General features: G+C 40.8%; 1 protein-coding gene across 4 annotated transcripts; it reads left to right on the top strand.

Annotated features, from left to right (window-relative positions):
* The first annotated feature begins 15920 nt into the window (after positions 1 to 15920).
* On the top strand, positions 15921 to 21059 carry gata6 (GATA binding protein 6). 4 transcript variants are annotated; one of them, XM_069157631.1, is made up of 7 exons: positions 15921 to 16225; positions 16858 to 17757; positions 18366 to 18538; positions 19345 to 19470; positions 19558 to 19645; positions 19747 to 19844; positions 20299 to 21059. In XM_069157631.1, exons 2-7 carry the CDS (start codon positions 16917 to 16919, stop codon positions 20458 to 20460), a joined length of 1488 nt encoding a protein of 495 aa, XP_069013732.1. In that variant the 5' UTR covers positions 15921 to 16225; positions 16858 to 16916; the 3' UTR covers positions 20461 to 21059. The 4 variants fall into 4 exon arrangements, with proteins under 4 accessions (XP_069013732.1, XP_069013735.1, XP_069013734.1 ...); XM_069157634.1 differs by having other exon boundaries at positions 18372 to 18538; XM_069157633.1 differs by having other exon boundaries at positions 16863 to 17757.
* The last annotated feature ends 4992 nt before the right edge of the window (positions 21060 to 26051 follow it).

Here is a 26051-nt window from a genome sequence, read left to right on the forward strand (position 1 = left end):
TAATGAGGGATCTGTGATTTAATTGAGAATGTGTCACAAAAAAATGCACCTTGTGAGAGATATTTTAGATTAATTTCCGTGGTATAAAACATGAACCACAACCAGAGTGACTTGTGAATTCTTAAAATAATGAACCAGTTGTTGCGGTGGGGGTTTACTTTAGATGTGATTAGTTTCACACCACTACGAGTATGCTGAACAATGGGGTAGCTGTGCTTAATCAACAAGTGCAAACCTCATCACATTTAACCCTCAGGCTAAGCAAACAGGGTGGTGTTGATGACACTGTCCTCCTGCGTGGTGCCAGGTGAGGAGCTCTAATCAACTCAGTATTTAACAGCTACATGTGTGAAGAGAGTTCAACAGTTTGTAAATCCTGAGAGCTCAGATAGAGAACACACACAAAAAAAAAAACTCCCTCGAAGACAGACTTTACTGAATTCCCCCCATAGAGAATGCTTTTTGTTTCTTATAATTTCTTGTTCGTCACGGGGAAATGGGGGTTTCTATGGAGGCAGCGAATGCTACAATCTGACAGGTGCTTGCTTTTGCCGAGCAGGCAGTAACCTTGGAGGGAGTAGACAGGAATGCAGCAGCCCTATCTGAGCTTGGAGGGAAATACTGACTGCAAAGACTTTTTTTTTTTTTTTTTTTTTTTTTTGTTCTGAGAGGAAAATCAATATTCCAGAGTCCATCACACGGGCAGGCATTTTTGTGGGTTTTTTTTGGTGTTTTTTTTCCTCCAACTATGTGAAACAGGCTCAGAGTGACCCCTGGAAACATAGTTAATGTCTAACTTCTTTATCTTTGTTTTACAGCCAAGGGTTGTACCTCCAAATCAATACGCGATACACAAATATCTCAGGGCTCCGTGTTCTGGACCGGGAAAAAGGAGGGCTTGAGAGTGAGGCAGCTTTACACCACCTGGCAGAGAGGGAGGTGTGTTTTTAAAGGCCAGAAGCTTCTGGTGGAGTCAGTGGAGAGAACATGAGGCCAGATCATACAGGGGCCTTCACGTTTCAAGTCATGTTTTTGACAATATCAAAATAACTGTAACATTGTGGGAAATTATAGTTTGTTAACACGTGAAACCAGAAACAAACTACATACAGCTCCTTTTAAATTAGCTGAATTTATATGATTAATGTTAATATTGAATTTATTTACTATGGCTTTACTGCCATTTTGTTGAGACTTCTAAAGAGCTATTTGTTTTTACTTTTTTCATACATGTCCTTTTTTTTTCTTTTTTACTTTTTTTTTATTAGTAAAAAGAGACTGCTGTCAGTGGGGAAACAGAGACTTGATTTTACATGTCAGTGTAACTGGGTTTAACCAGCAAAGTAAAGTTTAGAAGTTCTGGCAGGCTAATTGTTCTCCATTATTTTATGCTGGTTGAAAGCTGTATCTAGTTTTATATTTAATGCACAGACATGGCAATGATATCAATCCTTTCATCTATCGCACTGCAGGAAAATTAATGAGTATATTTTTTACTTGAATTAATATTCTTTCATTTATGAGACAATCAATAATCCGTTTATTTTTTTTATGATTTAGTTGTTTTTGCTTTGTGTCTGAATCAATGACAAATATTGATTTTCATGGAACGTTTTCAAGCTGCACTGGTAGAATTTTCACAAGGAAAAAAAAAAAAGCTCCTGTTAATATTAGAGCTGAAGGTCTCAGCGTGCAGCCTGGGAATGCAGCATCTGGACCTTGATAGCGGACCACCAATTATCTGTGCTGTTATTCCAAACCTCTTGGATGGACAGCCAAAAGTAGCTCCATGTTTACAACAAAGACCAACAAGCTCTGAGTTTTCTCTCCTCTCTAAGTCCATGCTGGCCAGGATAGTTGATATCTGTCACTGTCTGGTAGTTCGTCCCTGCAGACCTTGTAGCGAATCAACAGAGCAGCTCCCAGACAGATAAAATGGCACATCAGAGTTTCAGAGGCCTAAAGCAGGTTCCAGTTCCCAACCAGTGTTATAGTGAGAGAAAGGAGCATCCACTTAGGAAGGGCAGACGTCCCCCCCCCCCCCCTCCTGCTCTGATAGTAGCTGGTAATCTCTGAGGTTGACCTGCCAGTCAGGCCCTGGAGACAGATGACGTGAGGCCCCTGATAGGCTGTCTCCAACGGAGGAGACACCAGCCGGCCGCATGGGCCGCCGGGATAGAGAGCAGGACCCGAGGCGACGGACGGATGGCGGCCCTGATGGCGGCGGGGGAAGGGGGGGGCAGCAGAGATGAGGACAAGTTGGGTCAGGGAGGTGGTGTGGTGGAGGAATGCCACAGCAGAGAGGTGGGGAGGGGGGGGGGGGGGGTCACAGAGCAGGGTCTCCTGATGAGCAGGGAGACAGATCTTTGCTGGAGATCATTGCGTGGCTGACAAAGTTTACTTAACACCAACCCCTGGGAGCTCAGGTCACCGAGTGGGGGGTGGGGTGTGTGTGTGTGTGTGTGTGTGTGTGTGTGTGTGTGTCGGGGGGTGGTGGGGTGGGGCAGTTCACCATTTTTTTGTCACAGCAAAAGATGTGGGGGACAGTGAGGAGGTGAAACATCAGTTTCTATCTACTGCATACGTAGCTACTGATTTACATTCAACTTTAACATTTAGTCACGTAGCTGTTGCTCATATATTTATACGGTATAGTAATATAATTTGAAAGAAGGGCGTCCTCTGACAACAGCCGTTAATGTTAATCATGTGAGGAAGCTGCAACCTCTCAGTTAGAAGCTTAAAATGTTGTTAAATGTCCAAGTTAGCATCATGTTTGTCATCGGGGATCGTGACGCTTTTCTGTTGGCGAGTTTCAAATTTGCACATGTCAGTTTCCCACATTAAAACAAACCAACGAGGAAGTGTTTCCATGTAGCTGTCCAGATTCACACGGTACTGACTTTACAGGGGAAATATGAAAAAAAAAAAAAAAAAATAGAGCAGGCTAAATCTTAACTTTAATCTCTCCAGTTAATTTTCCTACAATATCAGCTCCAAATTTAACACAAAATAACAGAAAACAAAGAATGTGTCACTCCCTGTATATTTCTCAGTGTTTATAAGTGCTGTATAAATTCATTTTGTTCACGCAAACAACCTATGTGCAGGTGGTTCTCATAAAAGCAGGTCAGGATCCTGTCCTTATAGATTGCGTCACCATCAGGTCATAAATAATCCACATTTTCCTCACTTCACTTTTTGGCTCCGCTGCACAGATCCACTGTAACTAGGAAAACTGACAAAGGCTATCAGTATTACTTCAGTGTGTCAACAAATCCAAAGTAATCCTGAATGAGCAGCGATAGTCATCTGTTTAATGTAAAGATGTTGTAAATTTTTACAAGCCGGCGGTGCTGGCTAACTTCTCTCCTCTTCTTGAATCAAAGTCTTCCCCTCAGCTCGGATGCAGCAGCAGACAGGATTCCCTTGATCGCAGCTACTGCCCATGACTCCCATTAGATTACACAGCAGATTTATCGAACTGGCTTCCGGTTTGCAGATAGGATAGTGACAACACTTATCTCCAGATATTCCCCTTATCAAAAAACTATTTAGTGAGAGAAATAGACATTAGCCTAGATGTTTTTTTTTTTTTTTTTTTTACATTGCAGAGTGCTCCAGCTTTAGCCTCCTCGGTACAAGGGTCTGTTTGCACTGTGCACACACACACACGCCTCCATCTGCCTGGATGGAGAGGCATTAACATTGCCTTAGTGCTCTCTTGATGTCACTGCTGTTACGTTTGCATCAAGCTCTTGGACTTTGAGACTCGATTAATTCTGCTTGGACGTTGATTATTTTTTTTTAAAAAAGGAAAAAAAGAAAAAAAAAAAAAAAAAGGAGGAGATGAGATGTGAATGCTGTGAAAGTTTTTTTTTAGAAGTACTGGTGTGCATGAAACATTTATGGAGAAATTTGTGGGTGGGTGTGTGAGTGTGTGTGTGTGTGTGTGTGTGTGTGTGGTTGACCTGGCAGCCAGCAGGCCAGACGTGGCAGCTGGTGAGAGAGGTCACCGTGAGGTTATCCTGACCTGAGCTTGATTTTTTTATGCCTGTATTTATCAAGAAATTAGGGAGGCGATTGTTTGTGTGTGAGATTTCTTTTTTGTATGGACGTGTGCCTGCCGGTGCACGCTCGATGTTGGAAAGCAGGGGGTTAATTCTGAAACAGCTACACGATTTTGACAAAGGCGTTTGTCAAAGATACGTTTGTGTGTGTGTGAAGCCAGAAGGCCATCTGGGGGAGTCGGCGGGCGGATCGCGTACACTCCTGTGCTTATGACCCTGGAAGGATAGCAAGAAAAAGAAAAGAAGAAAAACTAGGCAATAAACTTTTAACGGAGCGTGCCTATTTTTCATGGAGCTAATAACAAAGTTTGATGTCCAATTATTAACCCTGTCAACCAAATATCTGGCTTTTAATGCTGCCTTTTTTGCCCAACATCTGCTGGCATGTCAGATGAGATGGTTTATGTAGAGCCGATGTGCCCAACAAGCATTCAGACTATTTGTTCTCTCCATGGATTATGCCTGTAAAAGGGGCTGCAGGTGCTTGGGCCGTGGGGCACAGTGTCTAGGGGCCACGTTAACTATTAACACAGCCATATAACACTGTTACTGATTACCACCTCTCGCTCTTGAGACTCCCACTGACCCAAGTCACAGGTAGGAATCCCGCAAAGGTGTGGATTTGTGTGTGTGTACACGCTCCCACAGTGGATCCCTCAACACCAGCCCTCACCCTGCACGGTGTTGGAAAGCAGCCTCCCCTCTTAGTCACAATTCTTTCTTCTTCTTCTTCTTCTTCTTCTTCTTCTTCTTCTTCTTCTTCTTCTTCTTCTTCTTCTTCTTCTTCTTCTTCTTCTTCATCCCTCTTTGCTTCCTTCTGTCCCGCACAGGCTTGTTCCCTCTCTGGATCTTTTTCACTGACCTTCATAATGACCTTTGTCCTCGCTGCCATAAAACGCAGAGACGTAAAGACGCCTGGTACAAAGTTTAAATGAACCGTGTTTGTCTCGTAGTGTACTTCAGTCGAAAGTCTCAGGTGTAGAGGCCACTGATGGATGACTCACAGCACACGTACAATAAGGCACGCTGCCGTGAGACGAGGAAATTTCAATCTGTTGAACTGCAATGTGAGCGCGCTTTGTGATGAGAACTCTGCGAATGCTAGGTCACATTGTCATAATTTAATCGTAGCCCAGGACGATACGAGCACTTGCGATCAACTTTTAAATATATTTTTTTTGGGACAAATGAAACATAATCAAAGCTTTTCTGGCTTTAACTGTCTTCAAGTGCTACTTCTCAAATTTCTCTTGTAAATGAAATGGCGCAGGGAGGAGAATGTCTTTAAAGAAATAGTTCATATTTTAAGACAAAAACCTATTCCATTTCTTTGTAAGGAAGGTCGACACCACTCTGATGTCTGTGTTTTTAAATAGCCAGGAGGCCGTTTGCTTAGTTTGACTCTTTCCGATAGCTAACTCAACATATTGCGTATTGTTTGTGTAATTCTTTCAGATTGAGAGTAAGGTGGCAACAACGGTTGAGTGAACAACAGTGAATCACTCTGCCCTTACGAGTTGGTGTTTATTTATTTTTTACTTGTCGATGGTAAAGAAAACAACAACAAAAAAAACCAATACATGTTCACAGGTCCTTTTCTTTCCCGTCTGGGTGTGTTTCCAGTCGTTGGATCCTGATGGACGTAGACTTCGGGTTAATTCTGAAGATACTGGAGCATCCTTGAACCAATCAGCATTGAGCACCATATGAAGTACGTTGCGTGCCGAAACTCACCAAGCTGTAAGCACAGACGTGAGCATGAGTGGAACGGCATGTCAGCGTTGTTCTCGCTCCGGCTTAAATTCCACGATGTTTGCTCGTGCTGCGACATCTGTTCGTATAATTTTCGCTACTGTTTTAACTACGTGAGACTTCAACTTCATCCCACTGCTCGCTGATTGGCCGCTCTTCAGAGTAGCTGAGAAAACCTTCACGCAAACGGGGTTTCCAGACTATGATCCCAGCAAAAACTGAGCAATATGTGGGCGGAGCTAGCTAACAGATGTTTAGCTTTGAACAAAGCCGGGTTTCCAGTTTTTATCCTAATCTAAGCGAATCGTTTTCAGGCACCAGCTACACAAACACGTCTGCTGAGTCTCTTCTCATGTAACTCAGCAACATAGCAAACAAGTATTGTGTCTTTATGTCAATGAAGTCAGCACGTTCAAAATGATTCTTAATAACCTTTGCAGCCGCAAACAGAAAGAGATGTTTGCTACAACTACGTGCTACTACTTTCCCTATGGAAATAGTCCTTATGAAAATGTTTGCCAGTTTGCTCTGTGGATTATCAAGAATGTAAATTCTGCGTTGACATTTTAACTTCAATAAGGCATCTCAAAACCTTGACGGCAGTTTTTCCATCTCGCGCCAGATGATTGTGGATCATAAGTAAAAGACAAAAGCTTTGTATCATGTCCTGGTCATCTTTATTTTTGTCCCACACATTTTCTCACTCGAGATATCAACTATGACAACTGCCTCCCTTCTCCTTGATTCCTGATATTGCCGTGTTGTGTTAATCATGTTTTATGGATGATATCGCGCAGTCCAGACCTAAGCCATGTCTGCCTGGATGAAGCATCTTCGAATCTACAAGGCTGCGTTCTAGCAGATCTGTAAACACTTGGCTTAGTGGAGCCTAGGCGCCTAAGCTGCTGACCAGCGTCTATCAAAACAAAGCGCACACACTTGTCAGGGTTCATCTTTGTGTCAATGAGAATAATAGCACGGGTCAAACTAGAGGACAACTCCTTTTGAAGTTCAGAGCAGGATTCGTTTGGATCATGGTTTGGATACAGAATCGAATTATATTTTTTTAAATGTTTAAAAATGCACCAACAATTCTCCAGCTGCAGGTGTGCCATACAGTTTTTTTAAATTTTTTTATGGATTTATACTGTGGTTATACAACTTTAGCTATGATAACATTCATGTGAAATAACTGTCGATGTGGACGTGCTTTTGACACGGAAGGGAAGTCAGGCCAGTCGAGAGCTCAGCCAATGGTAAGTCAGATCAGCCGGGTCTTTCTTGGTCTCTTTTGTTGGGCCGTACAGTTCAAGTCACAATAAGGGGTTTAGCTGTACGTGCTGCAGATCTCCCTGATATGGTCCTTTTTTTTTTTAGGCGACCCATGTCAGAGCAGAAACTGAACGTGTTCTCGTTGAAGGGCAACACCGCTTGAGAGCCATTTTGCTGTAATATTCACACCAGGAAGTTCTGCATTCGAAATCAATCTGATACTGTCAAGTAGAAGGGACTGTGAGACATTTTTTTTTAGAACTAAAGCCGCATGTTTTCCAACAACGGTGACACAAACCAGTCTGAGGTATGCAAACACGGCAAGCCCCCGCTCGGTGTGGTACATTACACACCGTCAGAGAGGACACAATGGAAGGTGCATGGTTGGTGCGTTTTGACAGCAATCTGATAAAACCATAATTGAAGCATGTAGAATACATTTGTTTTTCAGTCAAACAAAAGCCCCGGTCGCTAGCACAGAAACTGCCTCTCAGTGTTTTCATTATCTGGCGAAAGTGAACTTCACTAAAGTGACGGAGAAGGCGACAGAAACCTTCAGGGCAGACTGAGAGTGTGTTTAATGTGTGCGGAGGGAGAGCTCTGTGTGTGTGTGTGTGTGTGTGTGTGTGTGTGTGTGTGTGTGTGTGTGTGTGTGTGTGTGTGTGTGTGTGTGTGTGTGTTATAAGTGTGAGATGAAGTGAGGTTGTACGGTCACAGAAGTACAGGCGCAGTGCATAGTCATCCGAGTCTGGTCGACCCCTTTCAGTGAAGCTCAGGTCTTATCAGATCTCTGTTCTTCTGACTGAAAAGCTGTGGACACATCCGAACATATTTTCCCTCCCGGAATAAAAGTTAAACTGTATTTACAGAAAGGTCAAGGTCAAGGCCAACACTGTGCACTTCCTACTCGGACAGTTATTTTTGAAATATTGTTCAGCATCGTTGCTATTTCAGCATACGTTTGCTCACCCAAAATACTCTTCGTACACTTTTGGGAAGACATTTATTCATTTTTAAACAGTAGAGAGGTGATTTTATCCAACCTGATGTGAAAATGTGGCACAATCCAGACCACAATAGAGCAAGGAGACGCCTTTGAAAGTAGGTGGCGCAGGGCTGCAGGTGCTTTAATGTAACACATAAGTGCTTCGCACATGACAATTTTTCAGGGAAAGATAACCAAGAGAGGTTTAAGAGAATGTGAGGTGAGTAAATGCTCTTAAGGTATTTTTACAGGCAAATTATATCTGTGAGATGGGGGAAGGCATGGTGTCGGTGTTTAAATGGAGACTTTAAAATGCATGACTGAAGCCATAAGCCACTAAAAAACGAGGTACCCACTGGCCAGAGACTTGGCCATCATTCATTTTACAATTATTTACACCTGTGTTTTTTGGAAGATCATTTTTGCAGATATTTTATAATTTCACTAACCTCCTAAATGAGATGCTGCAGTATGAGGAAACACGTCTGTTTGTATTTACGGTGAAAAGACTCGTCACGATACACAAAATGGGTTCTGGTTTTGAACAAATATATCATTTGGCTTGTTATATAGGATAAGCATGGATTATTAACGCCAATGTTGGCTGCGTTCTTCTCAAGGGTTAAAGTAAAACATGTCACAGTGAGCCAACATTCATAACACCAGGACTCTAAAATTGAAGCAGCCAATGGAATCCAGCCATTCATTATTTTTTATCTAAACCTGTGCTTTTCCTTCTGTGAAAAAGGTCTCATCCCACCTTCCTCCAATATCCCATCCGTGCCACAATTTTAACAAGAGGTGATTGTTTCATTTCCACCACACACTCCTCCCATAATGTTGCTAACAAGCAGCCGAGATTTCCAAGACCTTGAAAGCGTGAGTGGGCCTGCAAGGTCTCCCAGCTGCTCCACCGCAGCACCCCGCCAAGCTACCCGAGCCTGCGTACCCCCGCAGCCACCCCGCCACCTCCACCTACTCACATCTGAACTGTCTCTGTTTCGCTATCAGTGATGTCACCTCGGCCCAAGGCTGTTTTCTCTCAGGCTGGGGCTCCAAACAGCTGATTCAGGGAAAGTCACGAAGTGTACTGGGGACCTGACCTTCTCTCCTGAGACAAAACACGCCGAGAGGGGCTGGCTCCACAGGATGGAGACGCTCGCATGGAAACAATAACACGGCCTCTGGATCTACACGAGAGATGAGGCTCTGTTTTCCAGAGACGGACGCCGAAAGACGGCGGAAGTCTGTGTGAGTGAAGCTCAGCGTCCACACTCGATCCCTCTTTGATCTCAAATCATTTACAGTGTAGTGGATCACAAACTTTAATGCTCGGTGGGCTGCGTGAATCTACGAGTGAGTAACAGTCCAAGAGAATAATTCTCACTTTTCCGTTTATTTGATTTGAATAATCATTTTAAAGGCCCCCAAAACTGAAGGTATTTAAATTTTGCAAGAAACAAGATGTCAAATTTTTATTCTTTTTAAACCGTTTTTAAAAAAAAAAATATTTTTTTTTATAGAATCAATACATTTGTTTTTTTTTCTGTTTTTGTTTTTTTAAGTAAAACTTTAAAATTGGGAAACTACACTAATTCCATGCTAAATGTATATGTTTAGCTTAGTTTACAGTATCATAAACACTGGAAACAGGATGAAATAACTAGCCTGACTTTATCCAACAATAACAAAAACCTTCCAACCAAATTTGCTAATGCCCAATAATTAGCACATTATATCTTGTTTATTTAAACCAGACAGACAACCAGGCTGTTTCTACTGCCTCCTGTCCTGATGCTGCGCTAACATAATTAGCAACTAGCTGTCTCTTACAAGAAAAGTGAGAAGGCCTATTTCCCAAAATGTCAAATTGTGACTTTGGATCATTTGCCCACAGATTTATATCACAGCCTGTTTGTGGGGTCCTTCTCTCCAAGTCTGGAGCCGCTCGTACTCATTTACTGAAACCAATAAGGATGAACTTGATATCGACTGAGTCTAAATCAGTCATAGAAAGAAAGCGAGATGTAACACACTTTTTTTTTAACTGTGGAACAATACAATTCTCACATAAAATCAGCCTGTAATGACGGAGTGTTTTACTCTAATTCTAACCTCTCATTGAAGTTCCAGTGTCGTGCTCCCATTGTGAGTGGAATAAGTGCTTAAGTGTGTTGAACTGTCAGCTTTTCCTTGTCTGGTTTTCATGGCATTTTCAAGTTTTATCTGACTACTGGCTCTTTCAAGGTGGGGCTGTTTTGGCATGGGACCTAAAGTGACAAAAAAGACCAGGGCTTCCTCCATGACCATTATATCCTAAAAACCCTGGGAGACTCCTGCTTTGAGTCGACTGTTGGTTTAATGAGGAATAATGAGTCAGAACCTATTTATGGAAACCAAAAGAAGACTGAGATCAGTGCAGATTATTTTCTCTCGACCATATGATTCGGTTTTAAAGTCTTTTTCCTGCAGACACACAGAAAACAAAAACTAACAAGCATTCCCTTCTTTACGACTAAAAGTAAAAGCATCAGCGGGGCTCTCTGTCTCTCATCCATATCTTAGGATATCTAAAAATAGTAAATGGACTTTGCTATCAGCAGCAAATTGTCTTTCACAGACCAGAGTCCACATTAAAAATGACTCACGGCTTAAAAAAAGTTTACAAACTCGTTTCATTATTCCATGCAGCAGGAGATCTGCCTCTTTATCCCTTTAATCCCACAGCCAATATGACAAAGCACAACCTGAACAATATGCAAATTTATATTATAATTGCAAACAGGAAGAAGTTGATCTACTAATCCATTTAATCCTGCATATTACAGAATGATTTGCTTTGCCTCAGCGTGTCCTATTAAAGCTTTATTTGAAATTTATCTCCACATGAAACCAGAACAAACTTGATCTTCATTTAACTGTAATATATAAGGCAGCTTGATGGCTTTTTTTTTTTTCAAGGGAACAAGATAAGATCAGCGCAAGTGATAAAAAAAAAAATGTCATAGTATTATAACACAGTTGATCAGAGCCAGAGTTAAGAAAATAGGTCAAATGAACCCTAAGGCCTGTCAGGCTGATAAGACTTCACACCACCGGAACGATAAATTTCAACGGCCGGAGACACAAAAAATAGCACATAAACGTTCCTCCATCTTTCTAAAATCACAGACAAGCCTCCATTTCTTCGTAGTGTGTAACATTTTGTTCTTTCTGCCAAACAAGCAGCACCGAGCCCTGACAATAAACAACAACCTCACATCGTCCTCTGGACTGTATTCGTCACTCATTTATCACATGACGCTGACAGGGAGTGATGGTGCAGCCTCCAATCCCTTCCAGAAAATACACACACACACACACACACACACACACACACACACACTGGTGTACACACACTCGGTATGAGCGGGCAGGTGAGCAGGGCGTTCCGTTGTGGGCGAGCTGAGGAAGCAAGGACAGTACATGTCCAAAATGACAAAGGTTGCTTTTACACCTGTCATGACCCGTTTAATCATCTACCACTTCAAACAGGAGAGTCTGGCATTCATGGCCTCCCAGCAGCCTTTGCTCCAGCAGCTCAGGACAATCTGCCATTCAATGGGATACAGGGAGGAAAAGACCAGCGCAGGTATAAAACTTAACTGTGTCTTCCATAAAATGAGGACAAACATGTTTTAAAGGCTCTGGGAGGAGAAGGAAAGAAACACTGGAAACATGGTTCACATTTAATGTGACTGAGTTAATATTTGGAGAAACTCAGAGTATTCCCACATGACTGATCTTACATTGGTTAATTTAAAGATTAAAACAAAAAGAAATAGTGCCCGTTTTTTAATTTTTTTTTTTTTTTAATGAATTTCTATTCATTATAATTACTGTTCTGTGTGGGAGATGAACATATTTGTTTGAGCTGCACAAACAAAAGATCAGAAGAGTTCAAATCTGACCTGCATTTGGCTCAGGATATATATCTTAATATGCAAGTGTTTCAATGTAGTATAATGATTAAAACATTGATTAGATTATCAGTATTTCATACATAACTACTTGAACATGACTTCCAATCTGATCGTCCCCAATAAGCAAACTTTTTATGCCAGCAGAGTTTATTTACTGATAATTAATATTTCATTTTTATGATGAATGTCATAATGTCTTTTTATAAGAAAGTCATCTTGATCTAAAACTAGCCTTTTAATATCTGTGAGGCTTTGGGATACCCTGAGGTTAAATCATTTATATTAAACTACAAAATATAGGCTGTATTAAGTATTTAACGTCTCATTGTATAATATGATTTGTTTTGTATCATATAAATACACAGGTTATAGCTTCAGACTTTCAGTGACTTTTATTTGATGAAAAAAAAAACATTATGAAAGGAAATCTCCAAATAGTATTGTTGCAGTATTGTAATCAAAGTAATAATATGGGCAAAAATCTCCCTTTTATTGGGAATCTATTAAAATACAAATCATTCAATTTTAATGGCTCAAAAAATATATATATGTCGCCAGATCAAATTTGGGATATTAATCTCATCATTATGATTAAATATTATTATTGTCTATTATTCTATTATCATTAAAGGTCGACTATAACAAAAAAATGTAAAACCACAGATTATGTCTAAAATGCAAAGCTACAAAAAGTAGAAAAGAGTGGTGAAAACAATTATGAATCTGGATGAATTATGAAAGAACGAGTCTTTCCTGCATGTTATCACTTATCATGAATCATAATCGAGACGTCACAGTCTTTTTGGCCGTGTTAATAATCTCCACAGTCCCTTTTATTGGCCCGTGTAACAGAAAACGGAAAATCAAAACATTTGTACTGAGTCACAAAGAAACTAACGATGAACCAAAGTAAAAAGCGCCACAATAATCTCCACATTAACTCGCCTTCGTTATTAATAACTCATATTGTAATAATAAATATATCAACTCGTTTTTTATTAAAGAATTTGACGTTACTCCTCGTTATCTCCACAGCATCATGCATATTGCAGTAATATTGGCTAATCAGGAGGAGGCTATAACAAGTGCTGGAGTGTCGGAGATAATCATTATCAAGTCGGTACATAAGGCACTGACACCTGAAGAGGGTCGGCCATTAGCCTGCTACACCTCCAGAAAGAAACAAACAGCATCCAGATAAAACCGGGATCATAGTCTCATGGGTAGAAAAAAAACAATCAATTAAAAATAACATAATTTTACAAGGAAACAGAGCCCTTTATTACTATTAGTATTAACCTATTTGTGTTATTATTATTAATACTAGTAGTAATAGTAGTATCATGTCTTTTAATTTGTTCTAGGACGGGATATAAAACGGGATAATCATATATACACAAACTATAGGTCTATATTTTTTGGGGCTATTATTAATATTATTGTTGTTCTTTTCATTATTATTATTATTATTATTATTGGCAGCAGTCGCAGTCGGCTTATCAGTTTACAGACAATTCAAATTTCTGGTTAAATTGTGTGATAAATTAGATTAGATGATAATTAGATCAGAGGCCTGCGGCGGACTTTCACGCTTGGCCCTCCGTGTTTGACTGCAGTCTGGATAAATGTGGAGACAGGGCGGCGTCCTGCCGCTTCTCCTCACAGGCTCCGTGTGTCAGAGCAGCACACTTTGACATCACTGCTAAAACACCTCATTCATCAACGTCGAGGCTCCGCAGCCACTGAGCACGACGTACAGCAGAGAAGGGGGGGGGGGGGGAGAGAAAAGAAAAGAAAAACCAACAGGATTTTGTATTATCGCACCTCCATGACAACTACTCACTGACACGATGGGATGGGAGACAGTAGCGCGCGGTTTGGTTACTCCCTCTGAAAAAAAAAAAAAAAAAAAAATCTCCAAAAGCTCTCCGGTTGGCTGTCAGATACTGAGACGAATCTGATCCAATAACTAAGAGTAAGGCATCAGCAAAGACTGGGAGACATACAGAGGAGCACCGTGTCTGTAATGCGTCAAAAAAAAGAAAAAAAGAAAAACATGGCTCCAAACGTGAAAACATATGAGCAAAGTTCTGTGGAAATTTCAAGCTGTTGCCCATCAAAATAGATGTGCAGCACAAAAATAGAAACAGAGCCACGCAACTCCATCGCAAAACAAGCGATATTTAACAAAGATCCAGCACCACTAACAGCAGTCTGTTATAACCATAGTAGCAGTATCAAGCTGCTGGAGTGCAGCTGCAGAAACATTACGCTTCAGATCTTGTAGATATTTTATGACAAAAATAAATAATGTGGTTTTCTGCCCGGCAGCAAATAGAACAATGCATTATATATTATAGTATCAATCTAACAATAACGGTATCTGTGGCTGTGTATAGCTCCAAAACTATTGCATATGCTACGGTAACAAGGATTGTGGCCTTAGAAACAGTAGTGGTTTTGTTTACTCCTGGAATTATATTAGCAGTGGTAGTAGTAGTAATATAAATATTAAGCATAAATTGTGGAGTCCTCAGCTTTAGAGGGAGCAGTATTAGTAAATGGTGCAGTCGTGATTAGTAAATATTAGACTTAAATATTGGAGTACTCATGTCCCTCTGGAGCATGCAGTTTGCTGTGTAGTAATTGTATGTATTGGCCCATACAAAATGCAACACTACCTGCTGAATGTGTTGTGAGCGCGCTGAGCCCAAAGCTGTTAGTGAACCTCCGTGAACGCGCACGAGAAAACCTGTAAATGGGCGTAAATTCAATTGTCGCCATCGCTACTTTTGATCACTTCACTCATCTATCTCTATGTATATTCAGGCTGAACGAATCATCGCGGAGCTCCGAGCCAAGAAGAGACGTGCTGAGAGTTTGTGCTTCGACGCAGGCGAGCCTCAATGCAAGCGTTTGCCTTAAATAAACTAATTAGGAGGATTCATTGATCAGCGCGCTCAATGGAGAAAAGAAAGAAGGAAACATCGAGGCTTTTACTTTGAATGAAGAAACAAGAAACAGAAATGGAAACATGCATAAATCCCTGACGTCACATTTACACCCAACGTCTTAAGAAAATATATTTGATAAAAACCCATTTGGATTTCCCTGCATTTTGCATAATTAAGTCGTAAAATATGGTCTGATAATTTTTCGACGTCATTATAATGGAAAAGTTAGATCTGCCTGAAATAAATATATTCCCATGTAAAAAAGAAGAAGAAAGTGAACCTTTGGTTTTAATGTTCTTAAACTGCTTAATATAATGATCCACATCTGGCACTAAAAAGTAGGTCTAACTATGAGTTATTCATGAAAAATCTGCCATTATTATTCAGTCTTAATTTGTTCAGACATAAAATGTTGTCGTAAAAGTATGTTTATCCAGACAGAAGTGTCATTGGATTAATGATAATTACAACGTGGAAGTGGCAATTATTTTGTTGAGCTGCAGTTAATTTTTATTTTAATAACAGTTTGTCATATTCTGGTCATGCGATTTTTATGTGGAGTCATAAATGGAGAAGTGAGCTGTCAGATAATAAAAAAGCTAAATATTTCCTTCTTCAATGTGGTGAGATAATATTATAATGTCGAATAAAATCTGTAGGCTACTTAAAAACAGTAACCTCAGGTGAAGATGTTTAGCTATGCGTAATTGTGATTAATAAAAGGTTTGAATAATTGTCAGCATCAAAACAGCACCTCTTGGGTAATAAAACTAAATGTAATACAAAAGTATTTAATGTCACGATATTTTGTAGCCAAAAAGTTGTTTATCGTGAATTTGCAGCTAATTAAATTAAAAAGCAGAGCATCTAAAAAAGGGGTAGCGCTCCCTCTTCATCCAAAAATAACAAACAACAACCCCAAAAACATAACTGTCTCTTGAGACACAAACTGCAAATTATTCTAAGTTTCGGACGTGATCAAGTTACTCTCCTCTCTTTCTGTTTCTCGGTGTGATTGATTGGAGGAGTTCACAGACTGGCACCCCCGTCGTGTCTCCAACCGCTCACACTCCTCATGATTGGTCCGCCCTCCGCAGCCGCAGCCACCAGAAGCGCCTCCTCTCATAAACCTCGTCAGTCCGCAGTAACGTTTCCCATTACTTCCAGGAGAAGCAGCGGCTCACTGCTGGGAAATTTTGCGTGCGAACTATATGGCACACAACTAAGAAGGTATGTGCTGTAAAAGCGTCTAATGTCTCGTCTTTTCCACTTGTCTTCTCACACTCGCAGCTGGTTCAAACATCTGGCTGGTGAGACGGTGAGACGCGGCGGGGATCGAACTCATCATTTCGGGGTTTTGTATTCTCGCTCCAGCCTCCTGCCCCTCGGCTCTTATCTGTTTTGAGTCTTATCAAACGGTTATCTCTTTTGCTGTGAAGACACATTGCGTTTTGTTTCCTATCTGTTGTGTGTGTGTGTGTGTGTGTGTGTGTGTGTGTGTGTGTGTGTGTGTGTGTGTGTGTGTGTGTGTGTGTGTGTGTGTGTTAGGGGGAGGATAGGGATTTGACACGGATGGATCCAGTGCCTCTTAAGAGCGCTTGATGGGAATATATGGCAGTTATTGGGGACTGGATGTGTTTTTATTTGGACTCATTGATAATTAACCAATATTAATAATTAATCGGTTTTAATTTGCAGGTTTTTTTTAAAAGATGAAAACAAGCTGTATGTCAGATGTTGGTTGGCGTTTTTCCCAAAAGCTGGCGAGTTTCTATCCATGTGTTTTTGGCTTACATTTTTTCGCGCACGAGAAAGGTTCATTTACTCTGGGTTCCTAACTGTTCCACCTCTGTTTGTTCTAGGGTAGACTACTCCCTGACCATTTTTATTAACTCCTACGGTGTATGGAAAGTGCTCCTGGATGGACCTGGGCGAAAACAGCTGGTCCATGGTCAAGCGAGAAGTATCCAGCAGCCCAGGGTCACCGGCTGAGCAGACCTACCTGCCCGGTGACAGCAGGAGGGACGGTCCCACCTCGGATGAGCTGAGGACACCTCCGAGCGAGCTTGACGCACTGGGGCACCGCCGCTCGGACGGCAGATCACTACACTCCTACCTTCACTTCGGACACCATAACAACACACTGACCACTACCGAGGACATCCCGCTGTTTACGGATTTAGACCAGGGGAGCAAACTTGTCCTCTCCGCCGGAGCGCACAAGGCGAGCTTGCTGGTGGACCCGACCGACATGTACCAAACCCTGGCCATCGCGGCAGCCCAAAGCCAGACTGGATATGATTCCTCCTCTGGTGGTTATATGCACTCCAACCCCAACTCCCCCGTGTATGTCCCGAGCTCCCGCGTGGGCCCCATGATACCCAGCCTCTCCTATCTGCAGGCAAGCGGGTCTGCTCAGCCCAGCCACGCCGTCTCCAGTCACTCGGTGTGGTCTCAGTCCGCCCCCGAGAGCCCCTCGTACAGCACCGGGAGTCCGCACACCTCCAGTCGTTTCCACTACCCTCCCAGCCCGCCCATGAATAACGGGACGCCTAGGGACACCAGCTATAGTAACACACTGAACGTGAGCAGCAGGGACCAGTACGGCCTCTCTCGCCCCCTCAGTGGGTCTTACCCGAGTCCATACTCTCCGTATGTTGCACCACAGCTCACCTCGCCGTGGCCCGGGGGACCTTTTGACAACACGATGCTGCACACCTTGCAAAGCAGAGGCGCGCCCTTGATTCGAGGACCAAACGGAGGTAAGACTAAATGCAAAGCAGAAGGGTACATGGAATATGTTTTACTTTTCATCGTCTGATTGAAAAATAAAAAACGAGAGAAAAGGTGTCTTAATCACCAATATTGATGTGTCTAAAGTGAAGGCAAAGCAGACAAACTCCAGTGCGTTTTTTTGGAACAGAACCTGATCTCTGTGAGGAGACCGGAGCTCAAAATGTCAGGAGGAATTAACCAAATTTATGTTTAGTAAGGTACCACAAAAATATTCTTCATGAGCGTACAATTGTGCTGGCTATGGTCAGAAAGGTCACGTGTGTGTCAGTCCTGCAAGAAACAGGCCTAATAAATATGTGCGCACTGACCAAAACATGGCATTACATGAAATCAAATAAAATCTCTTAAAGTTTAGAGCAACATTTAACAACATATTTTTAAAATGACATCAGGTTTATATCTCATCTACAGTTATACTAACTATATCTTTTACATATTATTACGCAACATTAAGTTTAATTCATCTGACACAACAAAATCCATGAAAAACAACCCCTTATAAAAAGATTTCGATTTTAAGATTTTATGTTCACAGAACTGTGCGTTGTTGTGATTGAATTGCATTTCTTGTCAGTTTCAGATATTCTCGACGACATGGGGGAGAGCAGAGAGTGCGTGAACTGCGGCTCCATCTCCACGCCGCTGTGGAGGCGCGACGGCACGGGCCACTTTCTCTGCAACGCCTGCGGCCTTTATAGCAAAATGAATGGGCTGAGCCGGCCATTAATTAAACCGCAGAAACGGACGGTAAGGAGACAGGGGACCACTTAAGCGCCCAATTTCCTGCCTAATTGTTTCAAACAATGGCTGGAGGTTATCACCGTTGATATTCATCTCATGCTTTGATGAAAAGAAACCTTCAGGAGAGATTTAGCCTTTAGTTAAAATTGTATTTTAATCCTGTAATTTTTGTTTTTATTATGTTTAAAATGGGAATATATTTATTTATTAAACACATTAAAGCATATGCATTTGACATGTTAGTCAGGGAGGGGTGCTTTTCTGTGCACATTGATGACATCATTAGGGCACATTACAATGACATTAATTTATCAGTCGACAATCAGGTGCTTTGTAGCGAAGAAGTCAAATAATACATTTCTAATGAATTGGCTTTAACTTAATTAACTAATTTAATTGGATTAGGACCATCCACACTGAGGACTTTTCTTAATGCAATCAGACACCTTACTTACTGTATTCAAAGCTGCTGTTTGGTCATTTAATCTAAATAGGAGATAATATAGACACATCTTTCCTGGTGCCATTACACATGTTACGCACAGTTTTTACTCGGACATTAAATGTCACGTATTGACTCCCTCAAAATGAAACACCGTGTAAAAAGCCGTGCGTAAATGCCACTTAAATGGCGATCATAACATGACCTGTATTATTGTTAGGAAATAGGATGTGAATAGCTGAAGTGCAATTCAATTAGTGGAGTGTGGCGTACAATTTCAAAACTGTTTTTCAAACATGAGTCGCTTGAATTTGTTTTCTGAAATGAAACAAATCTGATTCTAGGGTTGATTTTATGTTTGTGTTTCCAGTCAACGTCCAGAAGAATCGGCCTTTCCTGCGCAAACTGTCAAACCAGCACGACCACTTTGTGGCGCAGAAACGCGGAGGGAGAGCCGGTGTGTAACGCATGCGGGCTCTACACAAAATTACACGGGGTGAGTTTAGATTCTTTTGGCCATTTTCCTCATATTTTATTTTCATTTAATTGATTGACACATCATTAATCACAATGATATGTGCAGGTACCTCGGCCGCTCGCCATGAAGAAAGAAGGAATCCAGACAAGAAAAAGAAAACCGAAAACTTTGAATAAAACCAAAGGATCCTCTGGTGGGTTACTGACTATTATTTATCATATGCCTGTGGTTATTTATCATTCAATGTTGCTTTTTTTTTTTTATATCGTGACATCATATTTTATGTGTTTATAGGAAATAACAACTCTGTCTCCATGACTCCCACATCCACCTCTTCATCCAACTCTGAAGACTGCTCGAAAACTAGCTCTCCCTCTGGACAGGTGTCAGGGGTAAGACTTGTTTTTTTTTTCTTAAAGATAAATTAAAACATTAAATTGGAAGTCTGATTTGGAACGTGACTTACATAATTTTAATACATTTTAAGGGTGTTAATGAGTAAAAACTATCCTTTCAATTATTTTAAAAATCAGACTTAATCTACAATCCATTTTCACATTTATTTTGTAACGAGCAGACTGAAAGAACTACAGCAGGTGTGTCACATGCAGGCTGCATGAGGCTTTATTGTGATGACTGCCAATGTGTCATTATAATATTACAGTAAGATGAGCTAGTTCTCAGGATCTGGTGATTTTTTTTTTGATAGTTGTGTCACCCAAATGGATTCCAATTCCCCGAAACCAAAACCTGAATCACACTTCAAGCAGAGAATGTTTGTTTTACACATGGAATTTATGCTTCTCAAACACAGTTAGAGCTTAAATATGTTTTCTGTTGTTGCAGGTTAGTTCGTCCGTGCTGTCCAGCTCGGGGGACGGAACAGGCTCTGGCTCAGTGGTGAAGTACCCCGGACAAGACAGCTTGTACACCAGCGTGGGTTTGACCCAGTCATCAGACGTGGCCTCAGTGAGGGGCGAGCCCTGGTGCCCCATGGCCTTAGCTTGAACACCTAAATCCTGTGGGCGGACAGAAAGCCCTGTGCCCCTTCTGTCTGGAGTAGTGTGGAAGTATTCGGAGTTTGTTTTCTTCCCTCTCAGCTGATGCAAGTCGGACAGGGGGGAAAAAAAGGCTGAGACGACCTTCGTTCACACTACAAGCTTTGAACCGAGCGTGGAATATCTCGGATCGGGTTTCAGATTGGTGTGAGGCATCTTGTTGCCTTAAAAAATAAACAACACCAAAGGGAAACGTCAGGCCAGATGATCAATTAGGTGGCCTGCTGTGGATGGTTTCTGGACCTGCCACGCACTCAGTATCTCTCCCATCCATGGCACAGAACCAGATCTGGGTTCTTTAAAGAAAACCAGCGTGTACATAACGGATTTCCTCTTTGAAGAAAAAGCTGTTGATTGGATATCAGTGCTTCATAAAGCGCTATGCTCGAAGGACATTTAGATTTCCCCCCCTCCCCCACAACTGGAATCATGCCATAAGTGCCGAGACAACTTTTATGAATCAAAAGAAAAAAATATTTATAAATCTTCCATTGTTGAAAACATGGCTATGATTGTTAATAAAAATATCAATATAGAGTAGAAGTTAAACCATCTGATGTCTTCTTTTCAAAAAAATTTTCTCTTTCTAAGTGATTGTTAGTACAGTAGTGTTGAGTCTGCACATGTTTTCCACTGAGAGCTCTTACTGTATGTGACTAAAACTAGTTTGGTTTAAACAGGGTATGAATGACTTTGTCATTTAATGTTTTTATTTAATCATTTACTAAAAAAAAAATGCAAATAATCCACTTCTTCAGACTAATTTTTTAATACAAAGACATTGTCATCTGTTGGGTAGCATTACGGTACTAGTCTCAAAGCAGAAGTAAACTCTTTTACATGTAAAGCAGTGGCTTGTTTGAATAAAGCACACCCAGAATAGCTGCAGGCCTGCTGACCTTTATGTTGTGATGGCGGCACCATCTGACTCACTATAAACTATACACCTTTCACAATGCTGACATACACTGTTGCATCATTTTAGACCAAAATTAGACTAAAGAGAAGAGTAAGGTCACTTTGGGGTAATTCATTGATAACTGTGATTAAACGCTGTAATGATTAAATGGATAGCGATACAATGTTTTTTTTTTTTTTTTCAAATGCAGCCTCGTAGTGATGAAAATTCACATTCACGGCTGAATGGGTGGCATGCAAAAATCTGAACCTCCATAGTATTTTAATTTTTCACATTCTTTGTCTCCGTGTCCTCTGCAGCAGTGTGGGAGTTTCAAAACGCCGTTTCAGGCCGGAGATAGAAACATGAAGGCAGTCTGATGAGTTACATTTAAATCTAAGCATAAAGAAGTTTTTCTTTTTCTTTTTTCAACTTGCTTCATCCAAAAAGAGCTTGTCATTCACTCTTCTGGATTTATTTATTTTTTTTAAATATCATGGTTCTTTTTATTTTTATTTTCCTGGAACATTATGAGAAATAATTTTATTTAAATTCAGTCCAATAACTTGTTCTGGTGATGCAAATAAATTTACAGTTTGTTTTAAAATAAGAGTTTTGTTTTAAAGAAAGAGCATCAGTGTTTTGAAGTTATGTTACTCAGACATACTTTTGTATGAGTCACTCACATCTGTGCTTTAACTCCGTATTTCTCCCTGTCTGAACAAAAAGCTTTATTTTCTCAGGTGTTATCATGATTTGGAGAAAAGATATCTAGACCAGCGAATGAAAGGCACGAATTTCATGATTTTCTTTTTTATATGTTTAATTTAGAAAAATTCAGATGTCATTCCTAAATGTTTGCATCTCAAGCTAAAAAAAAAAAATGCTGCTCCCAGATTTCAGTTTCCAGCTTCTCTGGGTGGTTTGCTTACAAACTCTGCTTATGTTTCATTAAAGCGAGCCTTTATTCTTCCTGACAACGTTTTTACTTAAAGAGTTTTTTCCTTTTCTACTGCCCCCCCCCCCCCTGAAAGGAGCACGATCCACTTTCCTGTGTCCTCTTGAACCAGCAGCTCAAAGTACCTGTCACAATGTTTACTGTACTTAAGAGAATATGGCCTGTGAGTAATACCACATGAAAAGATTTTAGAGATGGTGAAGATTTATGTCTGAGCTTAGCGTTATCTGTCTGTTCTTCGACATATTGATTTAGCAAAGTTTATTGAGTGTGGAGGAATGTGCTACACTTCACAACATACATGCACGGTTTGGAGACACGCTGTTATTGCATTTATTTTTATATTTTTTGCTAAAGATAGAACTTTTGATATTTGATTGGAATGATACAGTTATTGCTATTTGGTACTGAAAAACAATAATTCATCATCATTTTTTTTTAATTTTAATTTTTTACTGTTAATGTTAATTGTGGTCAAACTTAGCTAAAAGCGACAAATGGAAAACGCTGTGCATGTGTTCATTTGCTGCTGGGTGTTACATAAAACCCAATCTGTACACCGAGACCACCAGGAGTAAAGTCCTTGAGATTCCAAACAGATCAATTACAAAAGCGCCTTTAGATATGTAAATGCAAGCTAGTGTTGAACTCAAAACACGGGCAAATATTTATGGGTTTCTGAATTTATGAGGTGGCTCTACCTTGGCACTGTCTGACTGGTATCCATGGTTGCTACGAGGGAGGAAATATAAACACAACAGTGCAGAAATCCTCCCTTCGTTCTCATTTGGACGGCTGTTCGTAGAGCTGAGGGTCACGTCAACTACCACGTTTTAGCTCACAGTTATTATCTGAGAGTGGTGGGAAGTGATGGTGAGTAATGTTGGTCACAGAGTTGCAGCTTTGGAAGAGAGAGGGGATTCTGTCCAAAGAAGTGATCGAAAGCTGGACAGAGAAGGCTGAGACAAACTCAGACAGGCAAACAAAGAGGGAGAATACAGATCTAGATGGCTGTGCAGGGTTGAAAGTCCTCCCAAAGTAAACAAGACAAGCTAACTGAGCAGCAGCAGCAGCAGCAGCAACAGCAGCAGCAGCAGCAGCAGCAGCAGAAGCAGCAGACTACAGGCCCCAGGGCTGTTTGGTCATGGGGCAGCAGCACAGTATGGCGCAGCGACTCCCTCAGGAGATGCCCGTTGATCTTTCCATGCTGCCTTTCAAAGGAGAGCACCGCTTGGCCCTGCCTCCGGAAGAGATGGGATCTCTGACTCAGCCCTTTTGGGTTTCCTCGACAGACACGGTGGCATAATCTGTGAGAGAAACCCCTTAAAAACACGATAGCTGTCCTGCTCGTGGAGGCTTTTAGATTTCGACCTCTATCAAAATAAAGTCTCTCGAACGGGAAGGGTGTTTGTGCCCATTGACCTGGATTACTATTCTCGATTTACTCCCCTTCTCAGATTTAAACGGTGCTTTCAAAATTATGTCCACAGAGCATTTTGCCTTCTCAGTTAGCAAACTTATCCAAAACTGTTCAGGAAAGTATAAAGGCACCTCCTCCGTCCGTGTCATAAACTCACAGTGTAATCACAGGAAGTTTGTAACACACGAGGGAAAGGTTCGGTTTAAAATAATGAGAGACAGTGAGAAACTCAAACTATTGTTAAAAACTAAATGACAGTGAAATGTGTGACTGCACAATATAGAAATTACATCATATAACTTTGTATAGTCAGTGTTACTTATTAGAGAAACAGTGGGAGTGTGTTCAGGGAAGGCTGGGTGTTGGAGAGCGACTGACACTTCTGGTAGAGAAGAGTGAGAAACACAGGGTGGGACACAAAACCTTGGCCTGACTCAGAGTGTGTGTGTGTGTGTGTGTGTGTGTGTGTGTGTGTGTGTGTGTGTGTGTGTGTGTGTGTGTGTGTGTGTGTGTGTGTGTAAGGATTGCCAGGAAGTTGTCAGGAATGGGACTTAATGGGAGGAGATATGATTTAATGCTGAACGTGAAGGAAAATACGAAAGGAAAGAACTTTGTTATGATGAGAAAGGAAAAAGGTCATTGACAATCGGAGGCCCTGTGACCTGAAGGTGACTCAGAAGCAACACCAGTTACCTGGGAACATGTAGTCAAACTCAAATGCACTGGATCACTATTAACTCTTATTTCTCTGTCAAAAATGAAAGAAGTAACTTCAGATTACATTTTAATTTCTAAATAGTTTATATGCTTTGAAGCTGTTCTCAGGCCTAATATCTAATTAATTATGGAATTATTTTCAGATGGACTACCAGAAAACTGATCAGAAGGAGTGACTTTAGCGAATGACATCATAGACTTGTGAAAGAAATGTATTGAGTTTGTACTTCATTAGAGAAGTCTAATCGGAGTTTTTGGAGCCAGAGCATTTTTGGAAAGAACTCCTAGTGGCCATCGGTGCTATTGCATTTTAAGGCGCTTCTGCATTGACTATATTTTTCAGACCCAGTAGCTACATTCACTTTTATTTAGAGTCCATGAGGTTGAGGTGCTTAGTGTCTGATATTCAACCAATCACATTTTAAGTATCTTAAACAACATTAGTATGTAGAATGGATTCAGTTCCAAAGTGAAACACTACAGCACTGCTGTGAGCACATTTTAGTTTTGAACACAATGAAAAAGAAGAGCCCAATAATCTGGAGGAGGTCTTTTCTCAGATTTGCAGAAAAAAAGTGGCGGTCAAAGATCCTATGTTCCAGTGTTTATTACCAATTAATGACTTTTTATTTTTAAGGTGTACAATTAAACTATGATTTGCCATATACTTTAGTGGTGGCATAAAAGGATGCAGAAAAAGATAATTAAATCGTTAATTGCAATTATTTATATGACTATTAATCGTCGAATAAAATTTTAAGATCATAACAGCCCTCAGCATGAATGCCCTACCAAATGTCAAATGGCAATCCATCCAGTTGTTTAAAAGACAATTCACTAAAAAACAAATATGTAATCCTCCCGTGAACACCAAAGTCAAACTCACTGCTGTGAAAAACTCACAGTTTCACTGAGAAATACATTTTGACTGGCTCCCCCCTGTAACAAGTGAAACAAGACTCCTCTCACCAGTCACTGAAATGTTGTTCCTTGGTTGAATCGAGGTGACATACTGCAGAAAAATTTCACATTGACACTGGGGAAATATTTCTACTACAATACTGTCTGGTGCTGCAGGGACAGTAAATAACGGTAGACTCGGATATGCAAACTCTGAAGACAAATAAAACGGTGGGATTAATGAGAACAAAAAGCTGCTCACATTTTGTGTTTGTTCAGGCTGTTGTCCCTCCTAAAGTTGCAGGCTGCTGGGAATTTTCTGTTATGAATACTATGACACACTTGCACTTATTCAGACAACAAACATGAGGTCACCGCAGGGAGAATTTAAGACTTTTACTATAGGTTTTTGAATAAGACCAAAGTGTTTATGGATTGTCAACAAACCAGTTAAAATATGAATCTCTACAATACAGTGTTTCAACCTATTTGACTTTTAGACAGACAATGTTATAGAAGTTTGTGTGGTTTTGTTTTGCACGGCAAAATTAAGAATGGGACTCTTTACATTGCACAAAACAAACTTGATAAAAAAAACAAGACAATAAATGTTGTGTTGATGGTCACAAGTTAAGGCTGCAATATTCA

The sequence above is a fragment of the Embiotoca jacksoni genome, unplaced genomic scaffold (assembly GCF_022577435.1).
Source record: "Embiotoca jacksoni isolate LCO1_2020_lvr unplaced genomic scaffold, fEmbJac1.0.p SCAF_22, whole genome shotgun sequence".
Lineage (NCBI taxonomy): Eukaryota > Metazoa > Chordata > Actinopteri > Embiotocidae > Embiotoca > Embiotoca jacksoni.